The sequence below is a fragment of the Drosophila kikkawai genome, chromosome 2R (assembly GCF_030179895.1).
Source record: "Drosophila kikkawai strain 14028-0561.14 chromosome 2R, DkikHiC1v2, whole genome shotgun sequence".
In the NCBI taxonomy this organism is placed as follows: Eukaryota; Metazoa; Arthropoda; class Insecta; order Diptera; family Drosophilidae; genus Drosophila; species Drosophila kikkawai.
The window spans coordinates 26,025,889-26,040,486 of record NC_091729.1 but is presented as its reverse complement, the minus strand read 5'-3'; the positions used below and the strand labels follow the sequence as shown (position 1 = coordinate 26,040,486).

The following is a 14,598-nucleotide window of genomic DNA, read 5'->3' as shown; positions in this document are numbered from 1 at the left end:
CGGTGCTCATCAGGAGGCAGGCGTCGCTGAGCTCCTTCGATTGGCTTTTCCTTTGGCAACCAGGAAATGGTTATTGAAATTGTTTCGAACATTTTACGCCTTCAGTTTGGCGCCACCGAAATTGGATGAAAGGTTGAGGACGAGACGAAGGCGAAGGGAGCTCGGTCATTCGATTCTATTGCCGGAGGGCTGAGGAGCGGCGTGAGGCTCTGTTTTTTTCCCTTTGTAAGTATTTTATTGGCAGCTCAACTTTGTCACGTGTCAATATGGAGCGGCGCTGGAGATGGGTCCGGAATAACAGCAGGAGGAGTCGGGAGCTCATTTAAATTTTAATTTTAGTCTAGGTCTGTGGATGTGCCTTTCGGCAGGACAAAGTTTTTGGGGGGCATTGACAGTTGCGTTGCGTAAAAGTTTCTGCGGAATTCCCATTATATTTCAAAAGCTTTTCCGGTTGACTTTTTGGCCGGCCGGCCGGCGAGTCATGAATTCGTTTGGGTTGAGCTTTTATTGAATAACTGAATGATTTTCATCAGCGGAAAATGCTGGCAAAAGTTTTCTTTGGAGTATTAAACTAGGGGAGGTTGCTTGTGGGGAGAGGTTTTATTTTCTATTATTATACATTATGCTGACTATTTTGGGACAGATTTTAGTTGATGTTAAAGTATTTATTATAAATAGTTTCTGAATTTCAATAGCTACTATTTGTATATAAATATTACCAAACAGAAATGATATTCATTCACTCCTTTTTATTCTGTCTATTGTTTATTTTCCATAGAATAGATTTAGTCATATTTCAACTATAGTTTTTCATTACATAGTTTTCATATTTTTCAAAAAGTTTCAAATGCCCATCATCAAATTCTCCACAAATCACTAAAACTGTAGCCCCCCAAGTATGGATTTCATTAGGATAACTGCCCGGGGTACCTTTTATATTCATGTATTTCAGCCTGCCACACATTCTCTCTCGCAAAAAAAAAAAGAAAAATAAAGGAACTTTAATCGATTTATGAATTGTTGAACATGTCCAGAGCCTCAATATAAACTGCTATATATTGATGCATTGATTGCATTGAGTGATGCGCCCCCAAACAGGGCCAAACAATGAACCCAATTTCATTTAAATCGCATAAATTCAAATAAATAACAGAGGCAAACCTGAAATGGAGGCTGGCGGCGAGGGTGCCGAGATTGGGGAGACAAAGATTTAATAAAATGACACAAAAACAAGCCGAGCAAACATAAAAATCAATAAACAATAAAGTTGATTTATGCGTCAAAGTGTCAATTGGCAGTAGCCGTTCGTTCTGGGTCTCATCGTTCTCGTTCTCGTACCCTTTTATCGCCCGTTTTTACCCCTCGATGACGCTTTGTTCAGCCATGGCATCCATGGCGTAAACGTAATTGCATTTGACAGTGTCCTGGGCAGCAGCATGAGAGGCGGCCTGAAACGCATTTAAGTGCTTCATTCGATATTCCGATGATGATGCTGCCATGGCCACTAGTATGGACCCTCCTCCTCCACCGCCCTTTTCCGCATTTGCCATTTTATTTCGAAATATTTTCCGCCATCCCCATGAATGATTGAGAAATATGCTTTCGATTTTATTCCCATTGACCGACCGAACAGTTGCCAGAGTTCGTGTTGCACTTATTGTTGCAGTTGCAGCTTTGACACCCGAGGGGGGGAGGGAAAATCGAGGAAATTCAGGGGGGGTAGCCTAGCTGCGGCTCCTCCACAATTCATCTGTCAACCAAATCAATTTTGTGGCTTCAGCCATTTATCTTTGTTAGCGCTCAATTGACGCAACAGCCGCTGCCGCTGCCACTGCGGCTGCCACAGATACTGATTCTCATTCCCAGTCTAGATCGGCGGCAGCAGCTAGCTATCCCTATCGCTTTCGATTTGGGCCACTGACTAATTGAGCCAACTGATTGGAATTTAATTGGGTTTTGCCGCCAAGCCCCCTGTCAGTGTTGCATTCGCATAAATATTCCAAGCGAAATACTCGATGGGTATATGTACATATGGAAATGAGCTGGACAAATATCGGGTTCAATTTTGCGTAAATTTACCCAAGGGCTAGAAATATAATCGGTCTGATGAACGCCAATGAGGCACTTGTCCAAAATGAGGCTTTGTGCTGTGGTAACAAGGGGTTTTGGTAGAACGAAAGGCCAAAATCCAAACCCACATCAAAGCTGGTAATTGAATTAGACAGGAAATTTATCAAGTTGCTAAAGAGAATTTATTTATTTGTATTTTAAAATTTAAAGAGAATAATTTCTTAGATATTTTTGTAGATTTTTATATTTATCTTGACTGTTTATTTTCCTCCATTTCTTCATATGTTTTGTAATGATTTTTCTGCCAAAATAAGACCCATTCCCTTAGCTTTTAAGTCCATCTTCCGTACATTCTCATCTCCACTCATCCGGTGGACTCACCAGCTTTCCTTTCGCTTTTCCCCTGTTTGTCCACTGTCCACGTAATCAGCTCAAGAGCGATTATCTCTGTGCCTCTGCCTGTACCTGTGCCATGCAGCTCCTTGACTCTTCGCCTGGGTTTGGTCTGCCAATAGAAGGGGAGACACACTGTTCGCCATTTGCCGCTTGCCATTTGCCTTTCGCATTTTCCAGCCCAAAACTGCAATTCATCAACTCAAATCGGTGGAGACGGCAGCCCGCTGATCCACACGTCTAAGTCTCCTGGCGGCAGTTTGCCTTTGCCACCCACAGTGGCCACAAGTCAACGAGGTGATTTGCATGCAGCCACGGTTCGCGGGCGGGGGTTCCCCCAAGCTCAGCAGGGGGGTGCCAGAGAGCCGGATTAGACGCGACACTGATTGGGACCGTGGCCAGAGTTGTCAGCACGACAAAAAAAAGAGTGACACGAGATCATTGCTTTAAAGATTCACCTGGGGTTACTTTAAAGTTATGTTATCTCATCCTGGATAACTGCTTTTTTAACTTTAGAATTAAAGCCAGATAAGCTTAAAACAAGGCTCTTACAGCACTTGAAACTTATAGAGCGGCTTAACCAACTACATACCGGAATAAACAGTAAAAGTCTTGTGCGTAAAATGAACAGGGACCACTTCTGCTCCACTTCGGTTTCTGCTCCTTCTGCCTCCCCTCCAATGCCTCACCGAAAAACCCAATCCCGATACCAATCCCAATCCATTCTCAACCCATTTCCATTTCGGGGACGGGACCCATCCGCATGCGTTACGCAAATTGAATTCGTTGGCTGAAAATTTATGCAACGTCGCGTCGGCCAAGAGAATACATACAGCATTCGGGGAGCACATTGCAGAAAGTACAAATGGGGGGCATTTCGAGGGACCTTCGCCGAATGCCGGTATATGTATGTATGTATAGTATATGCATGTATATTTGGACAATGTACTTGGCCCCCATCGTCCGATATCAGCAGAGTTGCATTCGGAGGAGCTGGAGCAGGAGCAGCCACTGCATGTAAAACTGGCAACAGCTACTGAGAAATTTATGCTTTGTTTTGCCTTGGCGATACATGGAACATCAATTCTCGTTAACTTTTCATGCACGACTGGGCGATGGAACACGAAATGGATATGCATTCTCAGTTCTTTGCCATAGCCACTGGAACCAAGCAAAAAACACCATCAAACACCTAGTGGGAAATATGCAGAAGCTGAAATATAAATAAGCACAATTGATATTTAAATTAATAATAATGGAAATCGAAATGAGTTGCCATTAAGAAGGTGTGGGATGTCAAAAAGCAATGCATATAAATTTGTATCATTTAAATTTTGTTTAATTCGGGCTGTACAAAATATTTGTGGTTATTATTAACTTTGTTTAAAATACAAGATAAACTGGAAAGCAATTTAAGGGCTTATTAAATTCAGGAGTTTTGGTAATATAAAAAAACTAATTGAAAAATTATTTTATTATTTGTATTACTAAGCATATTTCTAGCTACCATAACATGCTTATTTTCCTCATTTTCATCTACATTTTCTCCCACAAAAATTTAATCAAAAATCAAGTCTTTGATTAGAGGCACCATCACCTTTGATCACTCAATTTAACTCATTTAATTTCTTGATTTTCCAAAACTCTTTTGTGGTCACATACGGCATTTGTTTCTGTTTTCGTTTTTATTTTTTTTATATTTTTTGTTGCCCAGACTTTACGCACAATTGAGCATTTAACACGGCCGACTTGTTAGGAGCATAAACCACAAATTCGTTTTATTAACTCACAGAGGAAGAAAAGACCGAGAGCCATATAAAACATTTTCTGTTTCTGTACTTTTTTGGTATGCATGAAAATGGGGGAAATATATGCAAAGCGTCCTGTGACCTGACCTTCGTGACAAAGAGCACAACGGCGACAAGTCACAACAATTGCCTTGGCCATTCAATAAAAATGTAAATTAACTTATCAATTACAACGCCCAAGAACAACAATAAACTGGGCGAGGACCTGCTGCTAGGCACGTGCTATAAGGACACTGCCTCCTACACATACATATATTTCCTGCTTCCAACACCAACAACAACAACGAAAAAATAAAGTAGAGTCGGGTCCAATCTTGTGGCCACTTCTCCGGCCGGAGTTCCTTTTCGCTCTCGTAACGGTTTTCTTATGCAAATTGCCCAGCGCTAAAATATTCCAGCCTCATAATTTTTATTTCCGTTATTCGAGTTTCAAGATTGTATTACATACTTGTTGGCGCATCGCACCAGAGAGGGGAGGGGAGGGAAGGAAGAGAGCTCTCCCGCGCCTTTTGGGAAATTTGCCTTGCTAATATGACCAAAAAGGAGCCAGGAAGGCCGCCCGAGTGTCTGCCAGGTTGTCTGGCAGCGGCTGCTCTCCTTCTCCCTTGGCTCCTGAGGCAATCTTCCATCCAGAAAGTGGACGAGTGGGCGTGTCCTCAGATATCGTGGACATAAATGACATAAGTTACGACTGCCTGGATCTGATAATACCTTAATTTAGAGAGTGGGCGAGCGCCAAAGTTCAATGTGACCGGCGGGGGCCCACTATCAACTTAAGTGATTGTAATGGACCACACAAAGCAGCCAGAACTGTAAATAGGATCGAAGAAGGGCCTGTCTTTCCACTAGGATATGAAAGGAGGGTTTTGGTGATGGGATGAAAAGGCTTTCGGCACTGGGAGAAATCTCCTAAGGGTGTAATACATTATTTCCCAGTCTCAAAAGTACTTTTATCAATACGAAAAATAAGAGAGAATATAAATATATATCTCTAATGAGAATGCACTACATTAAATTTCTATAATAATCTTATAAAATATTCCTAAAACCCTACTATTTTCTCGCTGTGTCCCCTTCTGACACCTTCATAGGCCGTTACCTTTCGAAAGAATGCATCGCAACCTGGTCGAGATTTGCACATCACTCGAAAGCAGCCTCCCACAGAATTTTCACACACTGAGAGCTAGAATTACAGCGCTTCCTCCACCTCCTCTCGCCCCCTGATTTTCCAGACTTGGACCAGAATTGAAGCATCACATAATCAGAGTTGCAAAAGAACCGAGGCGAAATGCAAGGCGGGCACGGAAGTGGTCAGTGGGCAGGGTCAGGGACCATGATGATGATGATGATGAGGGGTTTGGCCTGGTCATGCAAGCCGCATTTTCGCATTCACAACGCTCTCCTTTGCCGCTTGCTTTTCCAGCAAGTCAGACAAATTATGACCACGATTTTCTTCTTCGGGGAAATATAGGAGCCAAGCCAGGCTTCTGTGCCTGCCTGCCGGCCATGCGATAAGCATTTGCGTGATTAATGAAATTCGATGCCCGCGTTCCCTCGGCGAAAAGAGTTGCGAAAGGCAAACCGGACCGAACCTTTCCATAAATAAACAATTAGGCCTTTGCCACCCGCAATGCCACTTGGCAATCCTGACTTACTGGCTCACAATGGGCGGGCTTTTCCGCTTTCCCGCTTTTCCTCGCCCAATTAGAACTCGTGAGCGGGCACGCTTTGCCCATTTGAATTTATATTGAAATTTAATTTAATTAATAGAGCGACTGGCGAGGGAGTCGGCGGAGTCGCAGTCTTGCAGTCTCACCCACCCACCAGGTGTTGTGTATCCATTTCCCATTTTCCTTTTGGCCGCCTATCGCAGCGGGAAGTGTCAAACAGTCAACTCAATAACTGTTTATTTGAGTCGCCTGGCACATTTCCAATTTCGGCTTTTTTCCAGCGAATGTGCAATGTGTGTTGAGTCAGTTTTTTAGCCAACTTGCTCTATATAGTCGTATATTGTGGCTTAGCAGATTGGCAAGCGTAGATTTGCATTTTCTATCTCAATTGGCGGTTTTGCATTTCATTAGCCAGATCTCTGGTTAACTCTGCATATTTATTGGGCCATAAAAAAGGATCTTAGGTCGTGGGGATTATTGAGTTAAATAAAGTTTTGTGGGGTTTTAGGGTGATATATGTCGTTATAGATTGTAGATAATACTGAAGTTTAATTAATTTCCTTTTTAAATAAATAATTTGTTCATTAGTTTAATGGTCTTCTTCAGCTTTAAATAATCTTAGCAATGTTTCTTTTTAAATTCCCCACATAAAAACAAGAGCTATGCCCCTTCACTTTTCGCCACAAATCTTACAAAGGAGTTAAACTCAAGGAACTCCACAGCGATCCTCTGCCCACCTGATGTCGAAGTGATCGATATCCCTGGACATCCATTTGGCATTCATAACGAGCCAAACTCCCAGCTACTACGCCACCGCAGAGCCAAATCCCCCAGTACCATTTTCCGTTTTCCATCCGCCCATTTGCTACCGTTTAGCCAGATTGATTTCGGGCCAGAAGCCAGCCGCACGACTCCACTCCGCTTCGATCACTTGAGGGGAAGGGAGAGCCTGGGCTGGGTGCAGTGCGTCACGCCCACCGGTGCAGTTTTCCCATAGCTGCAGCGGCCCATCAATCAATTTCGAGTGGGGAGAAGGCCTCTGCCAGCCTCCTCCGCCTCCGAATATCCGAATCCGCGAGTTGCACTTGAATGGGAGAGGATGCGAGGTTAGGCCTGCGAGCGCTTTTGGTTGTAAAAATTGTTTCGGCATCATTTTTCATATCCGCAACCGATACAAGTCCCAAAAAATAAAAAAAGAGAATAAAAACAAAAACGAAAAAAATAAGGTAAAGCCAGAAAACAATATCCAGTAGGCGGCGGCAGGGAAATCGAGTAGCATCCTAGCAGCAGGAGCTTCATGGAGAGATGGGTCGTAGATGGGTTTAAGTAGCGACGCAATGAATACCCTTTCTTTTGAGTATGAAAATTAAATAATTAAGAGAACTAAAAAAATAAGAATATATGATAGAATTTAAAGAAAAGGATCATTTTAAATAAATTATATTCTTTAAGAAACTAGTTGAGATTTTTTTGTAGGAGTAAGCAAAAAAAATTTTGTTCAGACATTTTCATATTTTATAGAAAAAAGTTAGACATCAAACTAATTAAAATAATAATTTTATAGAGATGAGAATTTTCCAATAAATTGTACCCATATAAAACTAATTTCTGTTATTTTAGGAGTAATCGAAATAATCGAAAGTCTTTATTATCGATTGCCTTAAGAAAACTAAAATTTTGTTGAGACATTTTCATATATATCCTAAAGTGAAAATACATAAAACTCTCTAAATTAGAAACCAATGCAATAAATTCCACAATGTATAAAAAATCTGTTGAACACAACTGCTCAGGAAAGTTCAATTTCGATTATTTCGATTACTCTTTTTACCATCCAAAGCAATTATATTTTTTAAATATTTTCCCCTGAAAGGGTATAAGCTAGGCTGAGGGTTAAGTTTCTGTATATACCTGATCGCTGCATTTCTTTGGTCTTTCTGCGGCGCTTTGTTTGCGCTGCTATCGACACTCCTCCACTTCAGCTCCACTAGCTCCTCCCCAGGCCTGGGCCTGGTTTTCTGACAGAGAGAAGGTTTCGCTGTTGCGCGAATTTGTTGCAATTTCTCATTGTCAGCGAACGCGTTCGCCGGTAAATTTTGATTAAACGCTCCCCGGGAATTCACTTTGCCTTGCACTTTTTTTTGTTTGTTTTTATTTCCTCCTCCAGCGCGCCGATAGGATAGGTGGCATCCCCACCTTCCCCACCAAGCCAAATCCCAGTTGGTGGCCACCGACTCTTTCATTTGAATTTGATAAATGGAGCTCGTTGCAAAGCGATATGTTATGGTATTTAAGGGATTTCTTTTTTTGGGTAAAAACAAAAAAATATATTGAAGCGATAGTTAAATGTTTGTTTCGGAGGAGAGAAAGAACTGATGAGAGTTTAATCAGGCTTCTGGGTTGTGGGAAAGGTCGCTGGGGAATCGTTGGGAAAAGTTACCTCAAAAGCTAAGTACTTGCTCAGTTATTAACTTATCTGAAACGTGTGTCGCGTCAGATTAAATCGATTCCAGTTAAGGGCAGTTAGCCTGTATTAAAACCTGCTTAAAAAATGAGGCCTTGCAACGGAAAAGATACAAATTGCAGGAGTAAATTGATGCCTGCCTGCCCGGAACAAGTGGCCATAATAATTTCGTGCCAATTAATCAGCGTAAAATCAGAGCGTCAACATTCCCACTCCTTCTTCTCCTCCTTGTTATTATTATTTTTCAATAAACCGCCAAAGGGGAAACAGCAATAATTGCCATTCGCATTTCCAGTAAACAAGTTTCGTAAGAAAACCTGGCAGCCTTGCAGCTCAAGCGCAGCCAACTTCGCTTTTCTTAAGCAGCTGGCCACACTAGTTCTCTTTTTGCTCATTTCCGGTGCTTTCAGACGTGTGCTTTTCGAAACAGTAAGAAAATTCTTGTAGTTAGTTGTATTTAAGTGCCTGAATTTGTGTTTTTCCGTCAGAAAATGAAGCCGCAGCCATCCAAGAATACTGATGCGCCCAAGGGCAAAAAGAAGGCTACCGAAAAGCCAAAAACTGCCAAAGGTAAGGCGGCTACCACCACCAGCGCCGCCGCCGCGTCTGGCAAATCACGTGTGGCAGCCGATACGCCGGCACCACCACCACCACCGATGAACTCCAAGAAGGTGGCTAAAGCTCCGGCTGTGGCCTTGAAGAGCCTGCCGAAGAAGGCGGAGGAGAAGACCGAAGATGCGGTCAAGAAGGCAGCTGGAAAAGGCACTAAGAGACAGGCGGTGTCTTCATCGGAATCCTCCAGCAGCGTGGTGTCCAAGAAGCTACGAACCAATGCTACAACTGAAGCTCAAAAAGGAAAGCCTGGTACAAAGGAGGCGACTCCAATTGTTGCTATTCCTGCTCCCCAAAAGAAGCTTCGCGTGCTGCCAAAGAAACCTTCAACGACCCTGGAAGCCGTAAAGGAGGAAGTGGAGGAGTTGGCTGCCCCCAAGGCTAAGAAGCCACGTGCCCCCAAACCGATGCCCAAGCCCAATTCAAAGAAATCCCAGAAACTGCAGCTGCGCGGCAAGGGAGCTGCTGGCAAAAAGAAGGTCTGGCAACGCTTCGTTATCGACTGCTCCTGCCTGGTGGAGGATCTGTTGATGGACCTGGTCGATCTGGAGAAGTACATGAAGAGTCACATCAAGGTAAACATGCGCATCAACAACCTGGGCGACATGGTGAACTTTGAGCGCCCCAAGTCCACCATGCTGGTCATCAACAGCTGCACGCACTTCTCGAAGCGCTACTTCAAGTATCTGACCAAGCGATACCTCAAGAAGAACAGCCTCCGCGACTGGGTGCGAATGGTGTCCACCGCCAAGGATACCTATGCCATGCTCTACTTCAAGATCCAGAACAAGGACTCGGACGATGACGACGATGTGATTGATATGAAGTAGTAAAGCCAGAAAATTTATGTATTCCCGATTGAAACATGTTTCTCTTTTTTCAACTGAAGTTTTCCAATAAAAACAAGGTTTTCATATTCATTCTTCAGCTACCTTGGCCTTTTTTAAATCCCTCTTGGAAAACTATGCTTTTTTTTAGATTTAAAACCAGGTAGTGACCAGGCTACCTTTAAGTTCGAACGATTGACATTTCAGAGAGGCCCTCGAGTGGTTCTCGTCTTGTTTTGATTGGGAAGTTTGAGTCCGAGTCCGAGGCTGGTCTTGTTTTCTTTACCTTTTTACGCTTTTGTAAATACCTTAAATTGCCCCATTCGATGGGATTGTTTTCGATGCCAGAGACCCAAGCTTAATTGCTTCGCTGTGGGTCTGGTCTTTGCAAAAAAAAAAAAATAAACTGGAGACCGGCAGTGGGGAGTCCTCCGCTGTCAGCATATTGGCCGTAGGTGGTCCATAACAAGCTAATGAAATGCGAATCCAACGAAAATGCGACCAGCTGAGTGAGTCAGGCAGCTGTCAAAATCGAAATCAACCTGAGCAGAGCTCGTCTGGTGGCCAAAGACTGTGCCTGGGCCTGGCCAAGAACGAGGAGAATACAAAGCGAAAATAAACATAAACGTCATGCAAATCGTATGGTAATTGCTGTCATCGCCGGGCTCTTGTCAAAAACGGGTTGAAGTGTTTTGTAAATGCCAAAAAAAATTAAATTCCAGACAGTCAGTAACCGAGTACGATAATAATAATAATAATGTAAGCACACGCGATTATTATTTTGTGTAAAAACGAAAACAGAAGGAACAGAGCTTGGCAGATTAGCCTGGCATTTTAACCACATAAACAATCTGGCCTCTAATGATGATTAAAACTGATTGGTAGTGATGGTCTTTAACGTGCTCTTGCCTATAAATAATTTAGCTTTATTAATAAACGCTTTTTATGATGAGCTAATTTCCTTTGTACACGTTTTTCATCAATTAATTATGGTCATTACTTCATTTTGATGAGCGATATTTTCCATTTTCACAGCGTTAATTAATTTTTAGCCAATTAACTAGGATTGTGGCTTAAAATAGTTTCAGTTTGCAATGTTAAAATATCAATTTATACATCGATAAAGCAGGGATATTTATTGTCATCCCTAACTAATTTTTATATTAAAAACAGTCATACTTTCCTCTTTTAATTACCATCAAAGTTGACTTTAACTTGTGGCTTTTAACTGTCATTTCTTTGCCATTAATTTGTGCCATCGTTGTCCTGCCTAATCCATTCCGACTTGAGGTTAGTTAATCCCTGTCCCTGGCTAAGCTAATTAACACATCGATTACAACGTTGTCCCTGCTCGGGAATTGATGGGGCTCGTTAAAATATCCACCATATCTGAGATTGCACAAGGCCTACTGGTCTTGACTGGGCCAACAAACGAGTTGGTGCTATTTTTAGGGCCAAGTTCCAGCAGGTGCAGAAGCTGTTGGTGTATATTTATGGCCCATCGAGGAAGCTCATCATCATTAACAGCGGAGAATCATCATCATCTTGGCCATCAGTGGCTGCTGATCGCGTTGAAGTGTAGGTGACAGATAGCCTCGGTCTGCCAATATCGCTTACCCTACGGACAATGGGGGATTGACAACGATATCCACGCTTTTTGCGGGGCCACACAGGTTTTTTTCTCGCTCCGCAGGCGTTGACACTTTTTAGCCTTAATCCACTTGGGTTAATAGTCGTCATCTTCCACTCGTTTCAGGGTCGTCAGTCGGGTTTTTTGTCTACCATTTCAACTTGGGGAGATATCGCTTACACAATTTGGGTTTTAAGCTTTTTGGAACTGACTTTTCCTGATTTTTTGCTGCTTCGTCGCCTTTTGAGGATTTCTTTAAGCTAAGAGATGTTGCAGGACAATAGGTATGTCTTTGATTGGGGTTTAAATACGTATTTTGCTGATTTTATAACCACAGTTCTCCCACGGAAGTCAATCGGGTGAGCCTGATCTGTAGCGAAGGCGTCTTGATGGCCACCAATTCCCGGAATCACCTTATTTGTCTGTTGGATGAGCGCATCAAGTAAGGTTTAGATCTAGAAATTATAAACAAACTTCACCTGAAACCCCTTACAGCTGCCTTGCCCCTCAAACCAACTTTGATCGCGACATAATCCAGGAGGTGGGCGCCCTGGTGGACTACCAAACCCGAGATCGTGGCCAAAAGATGTCTGTTGCTCAGCTGAAGGAGATGCTGTACCGCAAGTATGAGCCAGCCGAGTCCGTGGATATCTTGCTGGCTGGCCAGGACAACGAGGGACTGCATATCTATAACATGGGACTGAATGGAGGATCCACACGCCTCATGTATGCCGTCAAGGGCAACCAAGGCATTGAAGAGGCCTATGCTTATTTGACGCAACACTGGCGGGAGTCTTTGAATATCCAGGAGGCCGAGGAACTGGCCCGAAAGGTGCTCCAAGTGGGGGAGTATGATTTCATGGACATGTGCCTCATCTATAAGACTGGGAACATGGAGACTGATGACTATTCGGAAGAGCTCTTTGCAGCCATGGATTAATTGAATCGTGGGGGGAACTGACCCTTTGCCAGGCTTAAAATAAATACAATCCTGATGATTCCCACCTGTAATTAGTCGCATTTCTCAGCAAGATTTGCAGGTTGGCAAGGCATATATACAAGTTACTCCTGCTCTCCCTTGATCCCTTGATTTATACTCTGCGCTCGCCCTGGATAATTAATAATGATTAAAGGCTGGCGCCCATCATCGGGCCAGTCCTTATACGCGTTATATATAGCTCTATATAAAATGTAGGAGGAGCGGAGCAGGTCTAGAAACCACTCACTCGTTAGCCCCCGGGGCTAATCCCGACATCCAGCTGTGCGGATTAACTTGAATTTATATGTTGTGGCGGCTGCATTTGAATAATTTCATATTTCGAGCTGGGAATTGGGATCTCTATCTTGGACTCTCGGCTCTCTCTGTGCGTGACCAGGCTTCATTTTCGCCTGCTCCAGTTGCTGTGTGTGTGGTCTTCGCCTCTCTCTGTGCTCCTCCATTGACAACTTCTGGGTGGCATTATGCTGTCTGCCCTGGAATTTACCTTTTTTCCTGGACAGTTGCTAATTGATTTCTACGTAGATGGGACTTTTGGTTAATCGCTTGGGCAGCGGCTAGTAAAGTGGAGCTCAAAATGAGACCATTTAAGGATTAAGTTTGAGTTGAAAAATACGATATCATGATTAGTTTAAAGGAATAGTATTATTCTGGTTTATTTCAACCTGTATTTCTTTGAAAAGTGAAACAAATTTTTAATAGTAAACGTAATTAATTAACAAGTTATTAAGCAGAGTCACAAAGATAATTTAGAATCGAAAGATCTACTCGATAGAAAGCTATATAAACTTGCAAATTTTCATGCCAATTGTTATTCTCTTATTCTTCCGGCGTCTCAGTGGCATACATTATATCATAAATTTGGTTAGACGACAAAATCCCTCCATTGGCATCAAGTGATTGGCAAAGACTCTCTATATCGCGACACTTTGAATAGTAAAAATCACGTTCTGCATCGGAGCTGCGAAGGCGTTGGTCCATCCCTTTGAGTTTGTCGGTGAGTTTTTGTAACTCTTCTGTAAGGTCTTGAATCTTCTTCTGACAGCCCGGGGTGCAGAGCCCATTGTCAGGTTGATTTGACATTTTTTTGGGAATAGAACTTGCGGGTTCCGTAGAGTTGGTAGTCTCTGCAGGCTCCCTAGACTTTTCTTGAATCTTTTTGACGACCTTAAAGCTTTTCGAATTCTGCAATGCTGTAGAGCTTTCCGTCCTAGATTTTGCCGGCAACTTGGGCCTGGCCAAGTTCTTTGACACGGAACCAGGACCAAAGCCCATTGGGGCTCCCCCACGCACCGCCCTGGCATCGTAGTCCCAGGTGATCCAACCGCTATTGGCATCATAGAATTTCTTGAACCACTGCACAAACTGAAAATTGTCCTGAAAGCGGCCTTTGCTCAGCTTTTCTATGGGTATGACCTGATTCACCCCTATCTTGTCAAAGCTTGCTTGTAAAATCTTAAAGTTCTGGATGAATTCGTGCTCGAGATTGGTCGTAAACTTGACGCGTTGCAGGGCCACTGAATTGGGAAACAGTTCGTCCATCAACTGGCAGTAGGCGGCACCTGCAATGACAATCTATAAGTAACCCTAAAGGGTATCTGGGACCCAGTTACCCGTGCAGAGCTCATCGACCAAGCAGAATTCCGATCCCAGGCGCAAGTTGACCCATTCCAACAGCTCCGTGCGTGAGAGATTGTCAGTAGTGTGGTTGTTGTTGAAAACGTTAATAACCCTTCTCTTCATTTCGGGAAATGAAACCTAAACTTTTACTAGGTAACAAAAATAAAATACAATTTTCCTAGGTATTATAGACGTGTGGCTTTGTAGCGCTGAACTGTGGGAGAGTGAGTGAAATGAGTATGAATAGTGTTTGACACCGCAGTCTAAAATGGCAACCAGGTTACTTGGTTTAAAAGATTCTAAGTTTATATCATCAAGTTTATTAAAAGCTTCTTATAAACATGGAACTTTCATGTTAATTATTTAATAACCACCTCGATTAATTTACTAAAAATTAACCCCTTCATTTACTTGTTTTTAACTTTTCTTTTCTCTTTTATATTTTTCATTCAACTTGCACTTATCTCAACCTGAAACTAAACTGTTGCTCAATGCAAAGTCAACCAT

At 42.8% G+C, this 14,598-nt stretch overlaps 3 protein-coding genes across 3 annotated transcripts; 2 read left to right on the top strand and 1 right to left on the bottom strand.

The window, feature by feature from the left end:
* The first annotated feature begins 8,701 nt into the window (after positions 1–8,701).
* Positions 8,702–9,937, top strand: RpL22-like (Ribosomal protein L22-like). The gene is made up of 2 exons (XM_017163329.3): positions 8,702–8,834; positions 8,894–9,937. Exon 2 carries the CDS (start codon positions 8,897–8,899, stop codon positions 9,845–9,847), a length of 951 nt encoding a protein of 316 aa, XP_017018818.1. The 5' UTR covers positions 8,702–8,834; positions 8,894–8,896; the 3' UTR covers positions 9,848–9,937.
* A 1,070-nt stretch (positions 9,938–11,007) lies between these two features.
* Positions 11,008–12,471, top strand: yip3 (yippee interacting protein 3). The gene is made up of 4 exons (XM_017163289.3): positions 11,008–11,134; positions 11,601–11,758; positions 11,812–11,916; positions 11,970–12,471. Exons 2-4 carry the CDS (start codon positions 11,742–11,744, stop codon positions 12,412–12,414), a joined length of 567 nt encoding a protein of 188 aa, XP_017018778.1. The 5' UTR covers positions 11,008–11,134; positions 11,601–11,741; the 3' UTR covers positions 12,415–12,471.
* A 626-nt stretch (positions 12,472–13,097) lies between these two features.
* LOC108072259 (microtubule-associated protein RP/EB family member 1-like) lies at positions 13,098–14,333 on the bottom strand. Its single transcript, XM_017163327.3, has 2 exons — positions 14,085–14,333; positions 13,098–14,033 (listed from the first exon to the last, which is right to left on the bottom strand). The coding sequence occupies exons 1-2, from the start codon at positions 14,212–14,214 to the stop codon at positions 13,291–13,293; spliced, it is 873 nt and encodes a 290-aa protein (XP_017018816.1). The 5' UTR covers positions 14,215–14,333; the 3' UTR covers positions 13,098–13,290.
* Between the last annotated feature and the right edge of the window lie 265 nt (positions 14,334–14,598).